Here is a 20,922-nt window from a genome sequence, read left to right as displayed (position 1 = left end):
TTAATCAATCAGCCCGTATTCGTCCTTTGCTGGACATAGGCCTTCCCGAGAGCACGCCGTCACACTCGGTCCTATCCGCCTTCCTCGTCACTTCCCACTACCTTTATATGATCGTCAGTTCATCGGTTTGGAGAACGTCCCACATTATGCTTGCTGGTACACGGTTTATGGAGACCGTGTATCAGCAAGCATAGCGATGACTGCTGGAGCAGACTTCTTCTGGAGTGGCTCAGAACACGTCTGCCCCAGCAGCCACCGGTTCTGCAACAGACATGGGCCTGCCCACTGCCACTTTAGCTTACCAATAAATAGGTATTTAAATAGGGACATACATAGTTTGAAAAAGAAAGGAAAGTTGGTAACATTAGTTTGTCTTCAATGACGGTATCGAATTTCTAAAGCAGGAAGCTTTTTAAAGTCAAAAATACGCACGAATTTATTAGAGTGTAAAAAAACTGACACAACAATACCAAGTTTACAAAAACAATTAAAGGCATACGAAAGTAGATTAGGTATTCAAATGATTTTACATAACTTGGAATGCAAGCGTTTAACAGCACATAAAGGTATCTGTGATTAATTGAATGTTTATACAATTAGATAAGTAATTGAATTCATGAGCATATTATTAACGAAAATTATTATGAGTGTAACCAAGGAATGTGCATTTCTGAACTCTATTACGCTACTTACAAGTTACAGCTGTTTTTATAAAATCGTTGCGGCCATCTTGAAAATAAAATAAAAACTCTTCTGGTTTTCCAATTTTCGTAAACTTTTTTCTATTTATGAATACATATAATAAATATAGAGATATATAGGTATATATAAAAATATAGTAAACGAAACCGATCACTAAACTTTTGTTGCTTGTACTAAGTATATCTAATGGTAGGTAGCGGGAAACCTACTTTATCATTTAATTTATTTAATTTTAATTTCCTAAATAATAAATTATTTAGTTTAATAAATTAACTAATTTATTTATTTAAGTACCTCACTCAGATATTCGTATTCGACGCTAGAATTCTGTTAACGTTGGTGAGATATAAAACCTGTACTAAGCACACGGCTAATAAGTCTTATCACGATTCGTTAACCCAGCGATACCTCTAAGGGTGTCCAATAGATAGGATGTTTTTCTATTCACAAGTTTTTTCTCACAGCATACAACACTAATAAATACGGCACTCTTGAAAAGTTATCACAACTTAGTCGTACGATGTCCGCCTCCTAGTCTGAGATTCCTGAGTCCGATCCCGGGAACTTTTTTTAACAACCTCCATACAATTATGACTATAAAATATACAAATTCACTGATGTATGGTTGTCCATTACACTTATGAAAGAAAATAAGCTATCATGCACTTAATGTAACACAATTTCGTAACTTAAAGTAACTTTTCGGAGTTAAATGTGCGTTTTAAACAATTACCTAAATAGGTATCACTTGCTCTAATGGTGTAAGAAAACGTGACGAAACCGGCATGACAGTTCATGTTCTCAAAGGTGTGGTCAGTCTGCCTATCTAAACTTGGCATGCATGGTAGACTACGGCCAAACCTTCTCATTTTGAGAGGAGAGACGTCCTCAGTAGTGAGCCGGCAATGGGTCAATGATAACTCTTGAGATAAAATGTCAAGTCCAATGACTAGGCTTAAAGATATGTCTACCCACCTAATAGATTTTGTTTTAATAACATTATATCGTTGGTTGTATTTACGAGTAAGGCCGAGAGGTTACCTCGAGGAAAGGTTGTGACATTTACGTTGCCTGCGTTCAGTCAAGCCTAATGTTTTATAAACATATAGGTACCTACTACTTAATCTATACTAATAAATAAAATTGAAATGACTGTCTGTTTGAACGGGCTAATCTTCGGAATGGCTGAACGTATTTTGACGGGACTTTCACTGAAAAGTAGAGGATTAACCAAAGAGTAACATAGGCTACTTTTTTAATTGACTTTAAAATGGAGGAGTTGTGTTTTTCTACCTATGCACCGATATCTCCGAGATTTCTGAACCGATTTGCGTATTTTTTTAATCGATAAAGGAACTTTGCGACATTGTTCCATAAAAATTTGGATTCCGACTCCTCAATCCTGATGCTGCAGGGGATCTGACCAATCCACGCGGTTGAAGCTGCGGGCATCATCTAGTAGACAATATTTTTTGAAAAATTCTTAAAAGAAATTTTATCCAGTAACGATACCAAATGGTTCCGAATTCCCCAAAAAATAATAATTACCAAAACAATTAGAAATACTTATTTAAAACATGAAAATGGTTTTAAAGGAAATCATTAATATCTTGTTCACCAATGTTTGAAGTACATTTCCTTAAATACCTTGTAGATTGTCGTAGATAGGCCTGATAGTAATCAAGCAGATAATTAAGCAGGCAAAATTGTAGTAGGTAGGTAAGTAGATAGTTTCGTTCTAATATAAGGAATGTAACCACTGAAGTTGTAGCGATTAGCTTTTAGTAAGTCAAAATAGGTATATTGAGATCGATGAAGAATGGTGGAACATTTAACCAGAGAGTCGTACTTGGATCTCTTTTCTTTATCTCAGATCTTAAAAAATCCACGTTCACCTTGAAAAAGCTAAAAATGTCCAAAACTTAGGAAACTTTGGATTTTCTGGAGAACTCTACAAAAATCTTCTAAACATTAAACTACACACAATAGCTACGGGTCTATTAATAAAAATCAATTATAACAACGTTTTAAAAAAGTGTGAAGTCGACCTCCTTTAAAAATGAATCTTTGAATTTTTCTTTACCCTGCATGGCTGGTTTGCGACCTTTATACCCCATAAAGGTCGCAAACCAGCTTTATACCCGGTATAAGGTCGCAATTAGTCCATAAAAAACTCATGGTTTGACACCGCCTAATGTCGCTGCAAATCGAACTTTTGTTGTGAACTAGATAATGCCCGCGACTTCGTCTACGTGGCTTTGGTTTTTTAAAAATCCCGTGAGAATTCATTGATTTTCCGGGATAAAAAGCAGGTTAAATGTCCTTCCCCGGGATGCAAGCTATCTCTGTACCAAATTTTGTTAAAATTGGTTAAGCGTGAAAAACTACCAGACAGATACACTTTCACAATATTTATAATATTACTGATATATTATAGATATAGAGATGAGTAATGTCTAGTAAGACCCCCCCAATAGCAAATAGCTAAGTAGCCATGATCAAATATCAGGTAATTCAATCAAAATCCAGTTCAAAACGTCTCTACAAACGTCGGACGGATAGTTTGGCAGCGCGCAAGGCCGTGGCCTTAATGGCTGCACTCTCACTTCGTGAGTGACGTGAAGCAACAGCGGTTCTTGTATTGTGGATCACTAGGAAAACATACAATGGAGATTGGTTAAACCCTTTTAAAACCACAATAATTATTGTCAAAATGATAATTAGTAATAGTATAAAAAAACATCTTGGACACACCTCTCATAATATTAAAAATAACCTATATAAACTCTGAAAATAGAGAGTGTTCTATTTCTAAACAAGTGTTAATTAAAAATTTATAACACCCCCGACAAGTCAAGGTTACAGTAACTAGAAAAGAGCTGATAACTTTCAAACGGCGGAACCGATTTTCTTGGATTATAGCTAAGAATACTCTCGATCAAGCCACCTTTCAAACAAAGCCAAAGGAAGTAAAATTTAAAATTAATATTTTTATTGTAATCTTTTTGCTTGATCATCAAAATCTCTGTGCAGATTACTGATCTTTAATGAAGTTAGACTTTTGAAAATCACAGTTTTATTATTTAAAAAGTCAAACAAATGACGTTTAAGGTAAACCATTAGGATGTCGGGTCCGAACTCCGAAGACAGCTGGAGGTCGCGGCCTTAATTTGAGTTAGCCTGACTTGAAATATCACCTAATGAGTCACGAATCATTAAGGTTGTTATGTCCAAAATTATGTTAAGTACATAAATTGATTTCTAGAGAAAATTAAGTAAGTACATATATCCTTTACTGTAACACGCAATTATTTTTTACATCTAAGTAGGCACTTAATTTAGTAGTATATTGATGATCCAATACGAGTTACTCGTAGAATGATTGATTTCGATTTAAAGAGACCCGCATTACAAGACACTACTTCAAGAAACCTAGATGTCATGGACTTCTATAGGTTGGTGATGCTGTTAGTGATGAAACATCAAGAACATACTGTTATATTATGTACAGATCTACACTACTGAGTTTACAGTTAATGATTTCTTTTGTTGCTATTACAAAAGGTAGTTACACTCATTCTAAGACAGAACATCATTACATACTGTAAATGACTGTAAGGTAATATTGAGCTAATACTAGATGTATTGCGCGAAACTTCAAAACAACAGTTACGTTACTTTACAGACCGGTCTGTAGGTGAATCATCAGTTGCTTTATATTCTGTAGATACACAATAAAGCCTGTCACTCGTTGCATGACTGTAACAATGATTTCAAAACCAATCTCCTTGAGGTTTTCCCTGCTGCCCCTATACGAAAGAAAAGAATAAACTATGAAGGACATTTTCATGTACCCATCATCGTGAGGAAGGATTCTAACAATGAGATGCCTCAAATAAATGTAATCATTTAACAATTAGGTACTAGATAGGTAAAAGAACCAATTTACGAGTAGGTACTGTATTTACTCATACCTAATAAGGATTATGACGCAAAGAGAGCCGCAAAACTCAGATTTAGGCTTCAAGATCGTTTCTCTCTTATAAATTGTGATCTAAAATAAATTATTGCTCAGATATGTGATTTAGAGTTAGATTTCAATGAATACAAGAATATAAAATTGATGAGCGTTAGATTTACAAAAGATAAGTAGTAAATAATTCAATAAAGACTATGAAGGTAGCTTGTACTAAGTTATCAAAAATTGTGAAACCTTAAAATATAATAATGACCGCAAAATTGTAACGAGGTCATGGCACCCGGGGCATGAAAATCAAGAATTTTGTAGGTCGGGGCACTTCCACCGCCTCAATCTAAACATTTAAAAACTCCGCATTTTAATCAGTGTAGAGTGAGGAGTAGGTACTTACAGTTCATAATATATTTATAGCTTAAGGGTCACTTTTCTATTCAAGAGATTTGTGATAATGGACAATTAGACAATGAATTAAGAATAAGTTTAAAAAAAATTAAGTTATACAGAAAATAGGAAAACTTATTAACTTTAAAAAATTCTAGAAGACCCGAATGAACGTTTTGGAAGGGGCAACCAAGGAAACCAAACAAGGAATACGCTCCACTATCACAAATATTCTAAAAGACACCGTACGTTTCACCCGACACCAGACTACCTATCCTCAGGAGATGTAGGAGAAGAAAGAAGTGAACGCTCACTTTGCAACTGTACAATATGATTGATAACCTTGCAGCAAGTCTAGAAAACCCGAATTATTATTATACAAGGAACAAGAAACTTGATTCGCTATAATCCACCAAAACAGATAAATCTCTATGATACAACATACAGCATACGATATGCTCCGCCAGTCTTTCCACATGGCAAGAACCAAGCAAGCAATGTGCATCACAATCACACAACACCACTCAAATTTCCTAAAACACACCCAACAACGTATTTTAGGTACCTAAGTTTCATTTCGACACATTTAGAATGCACATTTTGCAAAGTGCTTACAATAATATCTCCTCCTCCTGAGGATGATCCGGTGTCGGAGTGAAACTTACGTTGAGTGTGTTTTAGAAGATTCGTTTATTAAAATGTTTCCAATCCATCACACTAATATTATAAAGGCGAAAGTTTGTATGTGTGTGTGTGTGTGTGTGTATGTTCGTTACTCCTTCACGCAAAAACTACTGGACGGATTTGGCTGAAATTTGGAATGGAGATAGATAATATCCTGGATTAGCACATAGGTTACTTTTTATCCCGGAAAATCAAAGAGTTCTCACGGGATTTCAAAAAACCTAAATCCACGCGGGCGAAGTCGCGGGCATCGGCAAGTCAACAATATTACTATTCCAGTCACAAAATCCTTCTCCAAATATCATCAGACGGTCAATGACACACGGAAACATAATTGCATGCTTCTAAACCGGTTTTCAAGAGGTCGCCGTCTGACACCATTAAAAACCTCATGCACTTCTGTTGTAAGGTTTGTTGATCTTGAATTTCAGCCATGACTTTAATCATTAATGCATATTGCCGAAACTGATGGTACGATAAAAGTAATTGCCAGAGTTATTAGTGTTACATACTACAAGTAAATTAGAATTACATCAATTAAAGCTGATGGTTATTTACCAATTAATGTAACCTCAATTATTAACTAACACTGTTGGTGTGGTCCCTATCGCTGAATGCTTGTCAACATCATCAAACCGATAGAGGTGCCTACTGCTGGAAATAGGTACCCTTGTAGGAACTTCCACACGCCAAGGTCTTGTGCTGCCTGAATCCAGTGGATCCCTTCGACTATTTTCATGTCGTTAGAATAGAATGCTTGTCCCATCTTCGGCCATATCATCACTTTCTATCAAGTGTGATCATGGTCAGGCGCTTGCCTATAATTAATTTTTAAAAAATCACCATTGTGAAACTTGTTCGCAAAAATGTTAAATTATTTCTAACTAGTTAAGTACAAACGGAAGACATTTATGCCTGGCACTTATTATGTTTCTAAGCTTTTAATGTATTAGAAAACTTGTTCTGCAAATGGCATAAATAAAACCAGATTCCTAACCTTGGTACCAGTCAACGTAAGGATCTCCCACCTTCACCTTATATTATTGGCAAACCGCCAATTCACACGAAGCTTTTCGCTTCCTTTTCTGATTCATACTACCCAGTGTTTGAACAATTTACCGGTTTCGATTTGGTTTTGGGCTTTCAAACCTAGATTTCACCAGAGCGTGGAATGTTCCACAACATTGCTTAAACCTACAAGGACCCAAAAACTTATTTATTAGTATACTTGTGATGCCGTATCTCGTAGGAACTCTTTGATTTTCCGGAATAAAAAGTAGCCTATGGTTACTCTGCAGATTTTTAAATACTCATGAAAAAAACCCCATCGATCCGTTGTTCCGTTGCGACGTGATTGAAGGACAAACCAACAAAGCCACAAACAAACACCCTTTCGCATTTATTATGGTAGTGATAATAAAAAAGACAAGTTTTATATGATATGGTACGAATAACCTCAAAGTCCAAAAACCTGTCTGTTGAAATCGTTTCTTGCCGGGCTACTGAGACTTCTGTGAGTCAAATCATTGTAACGGGACTGCCTTGAAACTTGTCGTCTTACCAATAATTTTGCAAGATTATTGCCATCATTTATTGTTAGGTGCTTATTCTAATTACACTAGCAAATTACACATTCTCCTTTTGAAAATAATGTAGGTAGGCTAGGTATTTACTGCATTCATCACATACGCAATATATATAACTGTGATAACAGTGATAAGAAATCGAGATAAGTAAGTGCGACAGACATCGGAATTTTCTCAATATCTGTAATACCTAATCGGAATTATTATCACAATATTATATACTTCATGTGTGAATAAAGAGATATATTTCACTTACTTTTCAGATGATTAAGAATAGTTATTGAGATCCATTCGAAAGAGATTATTCGAGAGATTTACAATCACGCCATCACTCGATTTACCAGAATCTGTACAGATTCTTGAATTTTTTTTTTTTTTTTTTTAAAGAATATTAGCCATTTTAATCATGACTAACATTCCCCTTTCCCCTCCAACTAAGCGTAAAGTGTGCTAGGAGTGGGTACGACAATAGTGCAACGGGTGGGGTTTGAACCGGCGACCTTTCGGATTTCAGTCCGCTCCTATAACCGTTGAGCTATTGAGGCTTAATTATGAGACATGTTGGCGATTTTAAGGCGCAACGCATATTGGCAGACGAAGTGGAGCCAAGGCCCGACGCGACATCTTGCTTGATAACACCTCAAACTAACCTTTATTTTACTTTTCATAAAGGCGGCTGCGCTCGGCGCTATTGAGCGAGCCGTCGCTGCCGTTAAATATCTCTGAATCCTGGTCTTCTAGGTGTTTGGTTTTCAGTAAAGAATTTCAACCGTATCTTAACGATAACGTACTGATGTGTCCATATGTGTCTAATTTATTGTGGTTATCAAAAGAACTCCACTGGATTCTTCGGTCTTCCAACAAATGTACTGTAAGTAAAACTGTACTTTGGAGGCTTGGACGACATAATGTTCGACAGCAACGAATCATTTACAACTCCCTAAAAGTTGTAATAGAGGGAACTGTATGGGTTACGCGGGTAGAGCCGTCGCGCTCCCTCCTATTATGTGTACTTGATACTGCATGCTCCTTGTAAGTATTAAATTATATTATTTGTGCACGCTTTCAGAGTGTCCTTCTGCAGTCATCGCGCTGCTGTTGCCCTGTGATTTTTGATGGTCCAGGCTTTTGGATCTCTGATTCTTGAATCAAGAGCACATATATAATAGTACATACATCAATGCGTATCAAGAGCTACGTTAGTCTACTTATTCGTATCCTCTGTACCACAGGCCACAGCCATCATTATAAAATAAAGTCCATATTGTTTAGGTTTACGTGTTTATCAGTGTTGTTGTACGTGGTCTATTTGTGAAATAAAACTCTTATCAGCTTATCGGGAAAAGCATTATGGTTACAGTTTATGTGGAAAACGTTATTTCAAGTGCATGATTCATTCTTCTATCTTGAACATTAAAAAGTGTTGTTATATTTTGTGGTCTGTTCTTTTATCTTCAATTGAAATTAGATCGTCATTTCAATTATCATCAAGAATACTAAATTGGTATAGTTCTCGGCGATGAATCTATTTAAGTAAATGTTTCTCATAATATCATAAAGACTTGAATATGTGCTGTTGAAGGAATTTGATCTATAAAGATTTGTAACGCAGCTCATTGATTATATTATTAAAAACTGAAATATGGAAGTTAGGCAAAATGCAGCAAGAGAATGAAGTATTCTAGAAAATGCAATAATTTCAATGCGGGCAAGATTTCCATTCAAATTGCTTCTATCTGTCCCTTGGGAAGTGTTAACGAAACTAAGTCAATCGGTGCCCTTTTGATCCTTTCAATTAGTTTACGTAGCGATGAAAAACCTCCAGGCCACCGGATTTGGTAGTTTTTGTTAGATCAGTTATTTAGAAGACTACTCTTCTTTAACAAAGAATCTTTGAAATCTTTGAAAAGAGCAACCGCCGAGTTTCTTCTTTTCGGTAGGAAAGGCATTCTGAACCAGTGGTAGATGCTTTTGACGATTCAAAAGAACATGTAAAAGTCTAATTGCATAAAAATATTTTTTTTTGATTTTTTTTTTTTTTGAATTCTCGCATACAGGTCCACTTTAAAAAAATAAACTCGGGGCTGGGAAAATAATCGAAGAAATAGTCTTATGCTTGGTAACTAAACGATGCATGTGGTGTTAGCGACCCTGGTGACATTCCAAGATATCCGTAAAGTCATAATTTGTAAAGCTATTAGCTGGTGAAAGGCTGAGACTAAAATTAGTAGTCATTTACAAAAATATACCCAGTTTGTTGAGTTTCCGTTCTTATTTATACCTAACCATATAGCACAATTTGTTTGGAAAATAACTAAATGACTATCCAATTGGATACACTGAAAGATAATTTGCATGTAGTTGTGAGAAGCCTTTCTGTTCCAGTTGAAAAAACAGGATGAAAAGAGTTTCACAACTTTAAACAAGCAACTCTTAAACTCACGGAAACGGCTGTATCGTTTTGGATACAATTTTGTTTATAGATACTTAATGTTTTACTTTCCTTTACCTGGGTAAGTGTCATCTTTTAGTTCTAGCGAGAAGAATTCGAAAAGCCCCCGTCGCCCCCAAATACTATTAAAATAAAGAAAATAACAACCAGGTTCCAGAAAAAAAAACCAACGTAACCGGAATTGTTCTGATGATGTCTATTGCTGTAAAGTTAAACCACAGTGTTAGCCTTAGCACATCCCTTTGGGCTACGCCTATACCCATCTTCTTTAGATTTAACTGTGTTACAACTTACAATAGGTACAATAGCTCCTCCTCCTTATCAATGGTGCTAGAAGAAAATCTAAACATCCTAATGAGATAGATCCTATTACAGATAAAATCTATGTAGATGTTTCAAAATCAGCAAGGAAGACTGAAGTAAAACTAATCAGTAAGGAAGTAACAAAACTTTACCGGCATCAAAATTGCAGTTCTCCGCAAATCTCCTTATTACCGAGACTTTGTTTCCTTGTAGTTATTTCGTGAGATGTTTTGAAAACACCATGAAACAATAACTCCATAAACGCTAATTTGTTTATAACTACAGAAGAAAACTCACCTCTAATTTCTTGGAGTATTCCTCGGCCAAACGCTCCTGCTCTTTCTTCAACTCCTCGTTTTTCTCGAGCAAAGCTTTCCCCAACTCAGCCGCCAGCAGCAAATCAGATTCCTTCTGTTGGAGTTGTGTCCACACATCATCTGCTCTTGCATCCATCGCTGTATCTCTTGCCACAGCCATGCCTATATAATCTTCTAAATCCTCGTAAAAATGTTCATCCGATAAACTCAAAAGTGGCGGCGGTTTTCTATTACCACTCCTACTACGGGTTCTTCTGTGCTTTACTGCCTTGGTACTACCGTTCCCGACAAATTCAGTATGTTCAGTTATAAAATTAGGCGATCGATCCGGAGGTTCTGTATCAGTGTGATTGGGGTTTTTTCTACTACTTCTACAAATATTTGCACTAAATTCACCAGCCATTTAATTTCAACTATAACACCGAACAAAGTAAGTTAACTCTGCGCTATTTTCGTATAGTTGTTCTTTTTGAACAGCTTCTCGAATGCCTGTTGTATTTTCACGGGCTTAGGCAGCTTGATTTGCTTAAAAATGTTCGATGGAATGTCGAAATCCTTTTTTAATGCCATTGTCATATTTTTATGAGATCACAAGCGTAACATTTCCGTGTCACTGGCACTGCACAAGCACGAAACACGTTATTGTTAGGTCGGTTCACTCGCGGGCGAAGCACTGATGTTGCCTCGACGACGGCTCGGACACAACAAAGCGATACAAAGCCTCCAAGGTGGATGGCTGGAGATTCGAGCCTAAAATGTCATAGATTATTATTTTGATAAAGGTGCACTTTTATCTGTGAATTTAGAATCATGCAATTAATAAGTCATCGCGCCAACTGTTGCGTTTGCCAAATTCTTAGTAGGTATGATTTACCTAGTATACCTAGGTATAGTTACAAGGTAGTATGTCACATGTAGTTTTGTCACAATATTAATAAAGGCTTGATTTTTAATTTTTAGGTACTTACCTACCTATATCAATCTTTTATTTTTCACTACACTAGCTAACCAAAAATATTAAAATACTGTGGCTTATTAATTTGCCACACATTTTATGACTTACATAATCATGTAACTTTATTTTCTAAAAGTGCTTTACTCTGAGAGTTAATTTTAACATAGGCATTTAAGGCAAATTAAAAAAACGAGTTATCTTTGATAGCAAACAACACGTGTGTCAAACTGAAACAGCAACAACAGGTAAGCGTTAATCTTTAACGTTGGACAGAGACAGAGATAACATCAAGGTAATAAAGAGAGTGGCCGATCAGTCCATATTGGTCACTATTGGTGCAAGTTTTTTTTTCAATTTTATTGGGTTTTATAGGAAGTGATCTCATACCAATTCTATAAAAATAAATTTAAAATAATCTATGGCAAAAAGCGGACCTTGACTTACCTACTTTTGAATTTACTTAACCGCTATTGGAAACAAAGGTCCGTAATTAGCAATTTCGTAACTTTTCAGTAATTTTCTATTTTTTGTATTCCACTTAGTTAACAAAAACTACACTTTAGCCTTTAGTGACAAAGGTAATTAAAAAATATATACTTACGCGAGCTACTAGGTAAAGTAGGCAAACCAAAAACCTTATTTTCAGGTAGGTATAGGTACAAAGTTACTACAGACAGACACTTGTTCGATCACCGGCGATTAGCGAGAAACGAGACGACAATGAGAAGAGAGTAGGTACGTGTAGTTCGGGGTAGTTTTGTCGCTTTGCTATGAGCGAGTGCGTCGGGCGATCACTCGCGCCAGCCGAGACATGCGGTCTACATAATTCTTTCAATTCAAGCGCAAATTGTGCGAGTTGTTTTGATAATTCGCTCTCTGGTTTTCCGCCAAGAGAGCGTCGATAAACGAGTTTTTGTCTCTGATAGCTCGTATCGATGCGACTATCTAGTGAAGAGAGAGTTCTCAGTTATTTCTTTTATTGACACAGAACAAACCGATTGCACGTTTCTTGAGCGACAAAGTAGTCCATAGCTAGTCGCTTCAAACACAACCCTCAGCCTTAAGGAATCATTGAATCCAAGCCATTCCCATTCTACAACCATTCTATGAGGGGTTTCAAGTACAACTAAGTTGCCAAGTTACTTTATCGATCTATCAAATATTACAAGTACCTAGACAGTAACCTCTATCAATCTAATTCTAAACCTAAAGATCTTTGTATTTTGAACCAAATTTCAAAGTTATAGGAACTTTTAGTGCTTATATCGTACTTACACAAAACTCTTATACACTCCTCTACATGTTTAATTAACGCATAATATAGGGGTTGACATTACAGTAATAAAATCAACTCTGCAACTTATTTATATTTAAACCTTCTAAGTATATCCTACCATGACCAGATGAACCTTATTCTCTGAGTCAAGCTAACATAGTAGCTGTAACTCTTGCAGAATGGGGTACCTACTTATAGAAGTGATCCTAATTTTTCTCTGAACAAAACTAATGGATGGAACTGGATAATAAACCAAACTTTCTCTTAAAAAACCTTTTTTTTTCATTGGTCTGCTATCTGCAGTATAATGTTAGATCAATGTGTATCTCGAGATTACATAAGTAAAATAGCGTTACTAAGGTATTTGTTATTTTGTCGTATACTCCGGACTCTGATGCCGTTTATCGATTGAAAGTAGTTTTCAGGTGTAACTGTAACTGTAGTTGTAAAAAAATCAAAAATGACTACTCCCAACGATGATATGGAAATGGAGAAAATTGCAGAGGATGAACTGTCTAAGTTACAACGACAGGTAAGACTAATACATTACATAAACTATTAAACTAAGAAGCATTCTTTGAAACGTAACTACAAATATACTGCGATGTGCATGGACAGAAAGATGTCCCAAAAATACCCCTATTTTCTTATCAGGTATATATTTATTTATTTACAGTTTCGTGTAATGGAAATTGACCGTGCTAACGTAACCAGCAGCGTGCAGCCAACCCTCAGAGTTCAGGCCAACATCATCCGCTCCTTGTCCGCTGAGCTGGACAACATCATGACTGAATTGAGGGTAAGCATTACTCTTGATGATCAGCGATTGGATTGAACAGCGACGGTTACCGTTAATATATTTTTAGGGTTCCGTAAGGGTGCGAATGGGACCCTATTAGTAAGCCTCCACTGTCCGTCCGTCCATCCATTTGTCAGCGGGCTGTATCTCGTACACCATAATAGGTAAAGAGTTAAAATTGTCACTGAATGTGTATTTCTATAGTAACAAATAATAAAAATTTCAAAATAGCCGCATGATAACGTTAAATCATACTGATAACGTTAAATCATACTGATTTAACGTTATATTTTTTCTGATTATAGTACCTACCTATATTCGCTGAGAGTAGACCGATGAATACTCTCTTTTTATTCAAATGAATCATAATAAGTTAGAAGTGTTGTTAAACCTAAATCTGGTTGATTGATTTTTACTCGCAAAGTATCCACAAAATGCAAATTCTAGCTACGTATTGAAAGCGTGCAAAATTACTCGAGGTTTCTATCCGGTAAGCAATCAGTAGACGTCGATTCGATATGCAGATGATACTGGCATATTTAATATTGAAACTTGAAAAATATTTTGGAAGAAAAATCTTTCATAGAAAATCCAGTGCATCTTCAGATGTTATCAAGTTACGTGCGAAGGATTCGTTTTTTCTCGACTCTGTCCATCCATGTTCCGTGTTTCTTCGTGAGGAGTTCAGATGACTCTCTTAGCATTGATTGGCTTTGCGTTATTCGCACACAAAACATTATAAAGTAAGTAGGTAACAGAAAAGATCAAATGCCTTGGTGAGTATAATTTCATTAACAAGAAGTCCTAAAATAACATGAATCTATTTGAAATTTATATTTTTTTTAGCTAACGAAAAGCACGTCGAATCTTCTCGAAAACGCAAAAACGCGTCAAAAACTGATTGCACTGCTAAAGGAGCACGAGACCTGCTCCGCTGAGGTGAAGGAGCATCGCGCGACGATCAACGAACTGAACTTCCTCTTGAAGCAAGTGCAGAAAGAGATCAAGGGTCTGAAAGCTAAAGGAGTTGGCTTTGAAAAGGTAATCCCACCAAAAACATTTCATGTTTTGGTTGCCAAGACACACAAGTACATAATGCTTTCACTGTTAAAAAAAGTTATGAGATCTCTAGTAGAGCCATCCCATAGCTGCTTCAATTTGTGTTGCCCATGAGACCTATCCCGAGTCCAAAGTATTTTGACTGTATCACATTTAAGTATAACAATAAATAACAATTAACTCTACTTACAAGCCCTGATTCTACAAACCCTATATCTTGGTAAACCCCTGACTTGGGAAACCAGAAGATAGGAATAATGTCCACGAAACTTGGACGTGATTCGTCGTCGCGTCCGTCGTGTCAACCAATCGACTTCCATTGCTGAATGGCAGCTCTCAAGAAGAAGTATCCACGCTTGATGATTTTGCACCGCGTGTGTGTACTTGCGAGGTTTTAATATCATCTGTCTAACTAATAAACCCCACAGGTTTTCCAACACTCCATTATCCGATGCTGGATTATATCTTAGGACCTAACGTCTATTGATGATCCGAGATATTTATGTGTCTCGTCTACTCCACTTCAACAAGACAGGAAATTGGAGGACCATTTTAGCATAACGAGTCATAGTAAATTATCTCGAACAAGTAATAAACTGACAGGTATTGGTGCAGCCCTCTAGTTCTCACCCTCGTTCTAGGTGTGGCAATGATATCAGAAAAACGGTGGCTGTTAGTATTAATTAGTGTTAAGTGTTTGCTGTGTCAAGGAACTCGGCCAGTTTTTCTTTCGTTTTTCGTAGAGATAGACTCGGGTCGTAAAAGACTCGTCACCTGGTTATCGCGTAAAAACATGGTGTATTGTACTTAAATTAAGGAAAAAGTTAATAAAAAGTTTTTATTTAAGACAGACGAACAGATGGAGAGATGGACAGACGGATAGATAGACAGACAGACAGACAACAAAGTGATCCTGTAAGGGTTCCGTACCTCAAAAGGAAAAACGGGAAAAATACTGATGATAGAAAACTGGCGTCACCAATAAACGTTTTTGTTCGTCTTTGGGTTGATTGCATGCTGATCAAGGATGGCGATGAATATCTAATTAGAAAGATATGACGATATTAATTTGGTGCAAATTCGAGACATGTTTTTTTGCAGGACTATGCTTGCACTTTGACTAATCAAACCATCATCAGCCAGTTGGAAAACCGCCTCAATACGGCAATGAAAAAGTTCAACGCGGTAAATAGCGACAACTACGCTATGAGACTTGAAATCGATCGACTGTTGCGTGACCGGTGAGAACAAACTCAAATGTTCTACCTACCCACACGTATCATAGCGTCAGGATTCGAAGTCACACGTTTTTGTGCCTAATGCTCAGTTTAGGGTTCAGACGGTGACGATGGATGATGAATACTGGGGTAGTTTAGTCTAAGGTACAGAGTATAGGTCCTTAAGTTGGAAGGCAACCCCTGGTTCCCGGCGAGCCTTAAACTGTGCGTTGCGGATCCCCAGGGATTTAGTCCCAGAGCGAGGCCTGCCTTGGCGAGTGCCGTTAGCTGGGTTGCAGTTGAATACGTTCGTGTCCCTGTGCCCAGCAACAAGAACGAGACGGAAAACCGTTGGGTTTTAGTCGGTAAGAGTCCGACATAGGTAACCACCGCGCCTCCCCGAACGCAGTGCTATCCATGTTGATTTCCCGACGTTAAAAAAAGGTACAAATAATATTTTAGAGGTCAACTACATTTTATTCTAGGTGTCGATATACCTAGGATTTTAAGCCTTGAGCCTCAACTAATGCGATAATCGCATTGCCCGCTACGATTACCCGATATGGTTTCCGTGTACCCATTAACCACAGAAATCCAAATAAAAACAAAAAAATATTCGCTATTTTTTTTCTTAAGCTGCTACGTTACGTGCTTTCCGTCTTCAAGCTCATTAAAATTATGACCAGTCACTCTTGGCAATGTAATGCAGACTGATGCTTTGTTCTGTGAGGACGATAACCTTTACCTGTCGAGACGTTCGTACTTCGTGACTAAGATTTAGGCATAGGTAGAACAATTGTCTCCAAATACCTATCTACAAGTACACTACATGTCAACTACATGTTTACTTAATATGTTCAATGAAAAAATGAACCCACTAAATTTTTTTAATACTTAGTCCTCAAGGAACAACAAGCTTTTGCTTTCACTAAAACAGACAAATCTGTATAGTGTATATACAAGTATAATGCAACGTGCAGCAAGCGATGTGCACCCCTGCCCCTCCCACTACTAAATATGCAGAAATAACAAGTACCAAGCAAGCATTACGCACAACTATTCTAAGTCAATTTGATTTGTAGAGTATGTACCTACATCTTCTGAGGATGCTCCGCTGTCGGAGTGAAACGTACGTAATACGTTGAGTGTGTATGAAAAGATTTGTGTGGTATTGTGATGGTGGTGCAAACGCGCAGGTTTGTCACCTGATGTTAAGTAATTACCGCCGCCCACGAACATTTGCAGCGCCAGAGGAACCGCCGATGCGTTGCCGGCCTTTCAGGAATTTGTTGCTTGCTTGCTTTTCTTGCATGTTTAGTAGCTGGAGGGTGGGCGGCGCATATCTATCATAATATTATGTTGCGCATTGCACCATACAGATATTTTGTCTGTTTTGGGTAATTATAGCCAATTATAAGCTTGTGATCCTTCCGCAAAGTAAGGCCTGTTTCTATTCAACTTTTTCATAATATTCATTTTTATAACCTTCCAGTCAATTCTTCAACACGATGTGGAAGGGTCAAATCAAGCGTTTGATGGAAGGTAAGGGTCAGATCCTGGAACTGGTGGAGCAAGCCATTACCACGTACGACCAGCGTGAAGAGTGGTGCTCCAAACTCGATGCTTTGAAAGAGAAAGCTTCCATGGACTATAGGAAACACTGCTTGGTAAGGAAAATGATTTCGATGTCATTTATAAAGATTCGTCCCAATTTCGTAATCTAATTATTGTTATTAATAGTAATTATTAGTAAGTAGGTAATTAGTAATTTTTGCAACGGCAAAAACAAGTTTCAAAGATCTTGCTTGAAGCAATAAATAGGTACATGCCTTGTCCATGGACTGGTCCAACACACATTATTCTCTAACGATCTATCTTCCTAATCATCACTCGTCATAACTTTTTTACGACTTTGTAATTTGTTTATCTTTCATGACGTACTACCTACTAAGTATACATAGTTCAGGACAGGTCGACATGGCAATCGGGGTATGAGGTGCTACGTCGTGAAGGGGAGGGACGCCCCGCACACCCTCTTAGCGCCCGCGCTATCCCGCACTGGGCTAGCGCGGGGCGCTATGTGGGTGTGCGGGGCGTCCTCACTCCTCACCCAATTGCCATGTCGACCTGTCGCGAACTATACTTGTTAGGTTAGGATTTATAGAGCAAACTTTGACTTTGCTCACAGACTTTGAGACACTGTTAAAAGAAATATCGCAGGCATTCGTTTTAACTGAAACTTACCTTAGTCTGAGCAAAATCAAAGTACGCTCTATCTCAGCCTTAGAAAACTGGGCTTAGCTATTATTATTATTTTCATCGTCTCAACCAAACGACCTACACTGCTAGATACAGGTCTCTTTTAGATAATTCACAATCACTCCACTTCTCTGTCTAGTAGATTCCATTCAAAAAATCCTATAAATTGCAGGAAGTGCGGGAGCTCCAACGCCAGCTGGACCACAGCATGAAGCTGGAAGAATTCCTCCGCACCAAGGGCACGGTGCGCCTCACCGCCGCCGACGCCAAGGCGGAGGCCAAGAAACTGGAGCAGCAGGAACAAGACATACGCGCTTACAACAACTACATCAATATACTGGATGCCATCAGGGTATAGCAGCTTTCATCATATCAGCCTGTGGTTGTTGCTCCCTTATGGGCCTTCAGTGTTCAATTTGTACATATTTCAGGAGTATACAGGGGAAGACGATGTGGACAAGCTGATCCAGGAGTTCACGCGGCGTGAAGAGGAGAACTACGCGCTCTTTAACTACATCAACGAGGTCAACACTGAGCTCAAGCACTTGAGCGATAATGTGAAGATGCTGCAGAGTAGTATTCGTAAGACCTCCTAGATAAATCCCCATCTCTCGTATTCATCCATCAATAAAACACAAAATATGGTTATGGAGTATGGATGATAAAATAAAAGCCAAAATACCGGCGCATCGCGATTGATATAGGAAATTCTAAGAAATGCCAAGGAATCAGGAATCCGGCTTCAGCATAACGAATTCTTGGTCAATCCTATATCCTATCTTTGTGCTACGCTAAAAGACTCGTTCGTTCAGTTTCAAGTTTCAACTACGACCTCTTATTCTCACCTCGAATACGAATCGCTACGAATATCAGCGGTCCGCTTTACACCTTCTTCGCGAGTTTCTTCATTATTATTATAAGATCGACTTGTATTTTCAGAGGACGAGCACGCAAAACATCAAGCAAAGTTATACAAACAGCAAGACAGCATCGAAACGCTCAAAGCCACGTTGGAAGAACGTTGTACGGCAAATGATAATCTCCGGGAAGCCTACGACAAGACCAACCAAGTGTTGACCAGACTTTTGCAAGAAGTGCAGACTTTAGCGCTGTTAGTATTTTTTATCATCATCATCACCACCAAAAGACGTCCACGCTGGACATCTCTTGTAGCGGCTTTCTAAGTGCCAACTATTCTCGATGTGCGTGCTGGTGTCATTCCTCAACGACAGAACCTTTTATGTCTTAATAACGGGCGTAGACTCCCAATCTTCAGAGCTGGAGCCTCTCATGGCAACTGTTTGTTGCCGCGTCTATACACAGCCTACACTGATGACATTTGAACTCTTCGTGACCAACTGTGTGAGGATCAAGAGGACGTACCATCGTCAGATCGTCGTCACCAATAAAATGCAATGCCTGCTGCCACAAACTCAAGTTTCCCTAATTTTCAGGTCATCCGAATGCGACTCTCTGCCCTTACTGAAATTATTGGGAAAAACATTGGACATTAATGCGACCAACGCGCGACTGTACATCAAAGGCTTGGAAAAGAAGGTCACGGAAATGGTTGATCTTATTAAGTTTGATGAGGTGAGGCTTTTACGTGTTTATAACGAATCTAAATTATGCTCGCAACTTCGTCCGCTCTAGATTTTACTAAATCCCAAGGGAATTCTTTGATTTCTCGGGATTAAAAATAGCTCAGCATCTATCAAGCAACAAGCAATGCAAGCTATCTCTGTATTGTACCTACCCTTCAAAATAGGTTGAACGGATGGGCTTCTAAAATTCTCGATCTCGATTCCCTTGATCTTCCGGAAAAAAAAATTGCTTGTATGCCAAACATCACGACACGGCCTGTTGAGCGGTCTGGTCAGGAAAAGGTGACAAACGCACTTTGGCTTTCATATGGATCATCATCATTCATCATTATCAACCGATAGACGTACACCGCTGGACATAGGTATCTTGTAAGAACTTCCAGACATCGTGGCGCGTTACGGTCTTACACCACGGCCGCCTCAGACTCCTTTGATGTCATCTGTCCACGTAGTACGTGGGACCCAACGTTGCGCGTTGGGTCACACTTCCCGGTGCGAGGTCACCATTTTTCGAATCTCGTGTTTCCGAATTAAGTGTCCTGCCCATTGCAACTTCAGCTTCGCAATCCGTTGAGATATGGCGTTTTCCATTCCATCAGCCTGTATGCGTCCAATGCTGGACGTAGGCCTTCTCAAGAGCACGCCACCAAACAATTTCTTCATCCACCCGCTCCCCGTCACCTTCTTTAGGTCATCGGTCCAGCGGGTTGGCGGTCGTCCCACACTACGCTTACTGGTACGCGGTCTCTATTCCAGAACACGTCTGCCCCATCGCCGTCGGTACTGCGACAGACATGACCTATCCATTGTCACTTCAGCTCTCTAATCCTTTGAGCTATGTTGAGTTAATCCTTTGAGCTTGTGTTCTTGTGCAAATTTCCTCGTTCCAGATTTTATCCCTATCGCGTTTATATGTATGGATTTTATGATTTTTTTAGGCGGTCCAACGTCAGGCGGAGCTCAAGGAGCGCACGCCGCCCGCCACGCGCCGTCGCCGCCGCGCGCCGCCCTCCCCGCGCCCGCCGCCCCAACACCAAACCGCCATCATGGCACGCTCTTAATTTCATATTAAAATATTATGTTTAACGGGCACCTACATACCACGATTAATATAATGATTTTGACTTATCGATATATCGATCCGGTTGCATCCGTCGTGACTACGGTGGGCTCATAGCAACTGGGTCGAAATATTGTGGTATGCATCTGTTATCTACATTAATGTCGTTAAACCACAAAATAATCTTAATATCAATAGTTTAATATCCTTCTTTTTAGAACTACCTAGGTACAATCACATTTGCATTTAATATGAGGGCTCACAATTTCTCATGCACAACTTCTTTAGA

At 38.4% G+C, this 20,922-nt stretch overlaps 2 protein-coding genes across 3 annotated transcripts in view; one reads left to right on the top strand and one right to left on the bottom strand.

Annotated features, from left to right (window-relative positions):
* Nucleotides 1–11,128, bottom strand: part of LOC123871281 (bicaudal D-related protein homolog) — an 83,763-nt gene extending 72,635 nt beyond the window's left edge. For both annotated transcript variants that reach the window (XR_006797245.1, XM_045914996.1), the window contains exon 1: nucleotides 10,385–11,128. Coding sequence is in view for 1 of the 2 variants with exons in the window: in XM_045914996.1 (XP_045770952.1) it covers nucleotides 10,385–10,807 (423 nt within the window). In the remaining variant the exon portion in view is untranslated. The remainder of the gene's footprint in view (nucleotides 1–10,384) is intronic.
* Nucleotides 7,931–20,918, top strand: LOC123871292 (coiled-coil domain-containing protein 63-like). Its single transcript, XM_045915009.1, has 11 exons — nucleotides 7,931–8,203; nucleotides 13,061–13,167; nucleotides 13,312–13,434; nucleotides 14,281–14,475; nucleotides 15,595–15,734; nucleotides 17,203–17,377; nucleotides 18,142–18,321; nucleotides 18,401–18,551; nucleotides 18,909–19,080; nucleotides 19,424–19,562; nucleotides 20,512–20,918. Exons 1-11 carry the CDS (start codon nucleotides 8,197–8,199, stop codon nucleotides 20,632–20,634), a joined length of 1,512 nt encoding a protein of 503 aa, XP_045770965.1. The 5' UTR covers nucleotides 7,931–8,196; the 3' UTR covers nucleotides 20,635–20,918.
* The last annotated feature ends 4 nt before the right edge of the window (nucleotides 20,919–20,922 follow it).

The sequence above is a fragment of the Maniola jurtina genome, chromosome 13 (assembly GCF_905333055.1).
Source record: "Maniola jurtina chromosome 13, ilManJurt1.1, whole genome shotgun sequence".
Taxonomy (NCBI): domain Eukaryota; kingdom Metazoa; phylum Arthropoda; class Insecta; order Lepidoptera; family Nymphalidae; genus Maniola; species Maniola jurtina.
The sequence above is the reverse complement of the archived record's forward strand: the minus strand, read 5'-3'. Positions and strand labels throughout refer to the sequence as shown.

Bases quoted from the DNA above. Each gene is read 5' to 3' on its own strand.
- LOC123871292 (XM_045915009.1), top strand. The intron at 18,322-18,400 runs GTATAGCAGCTT...TACATATTTCAG, and splicing joins ATATACTGGATGCCATCAGG to GAGTATACAGGGGAAGACGA. The intron at 19,563-20,511 runs GTGAGGCTTTTA...TGATTTTTTTAG, and splicing joins ATCTTATTAAGTTTGATGAG to GCGGTCCAACGTCAGGCGGA.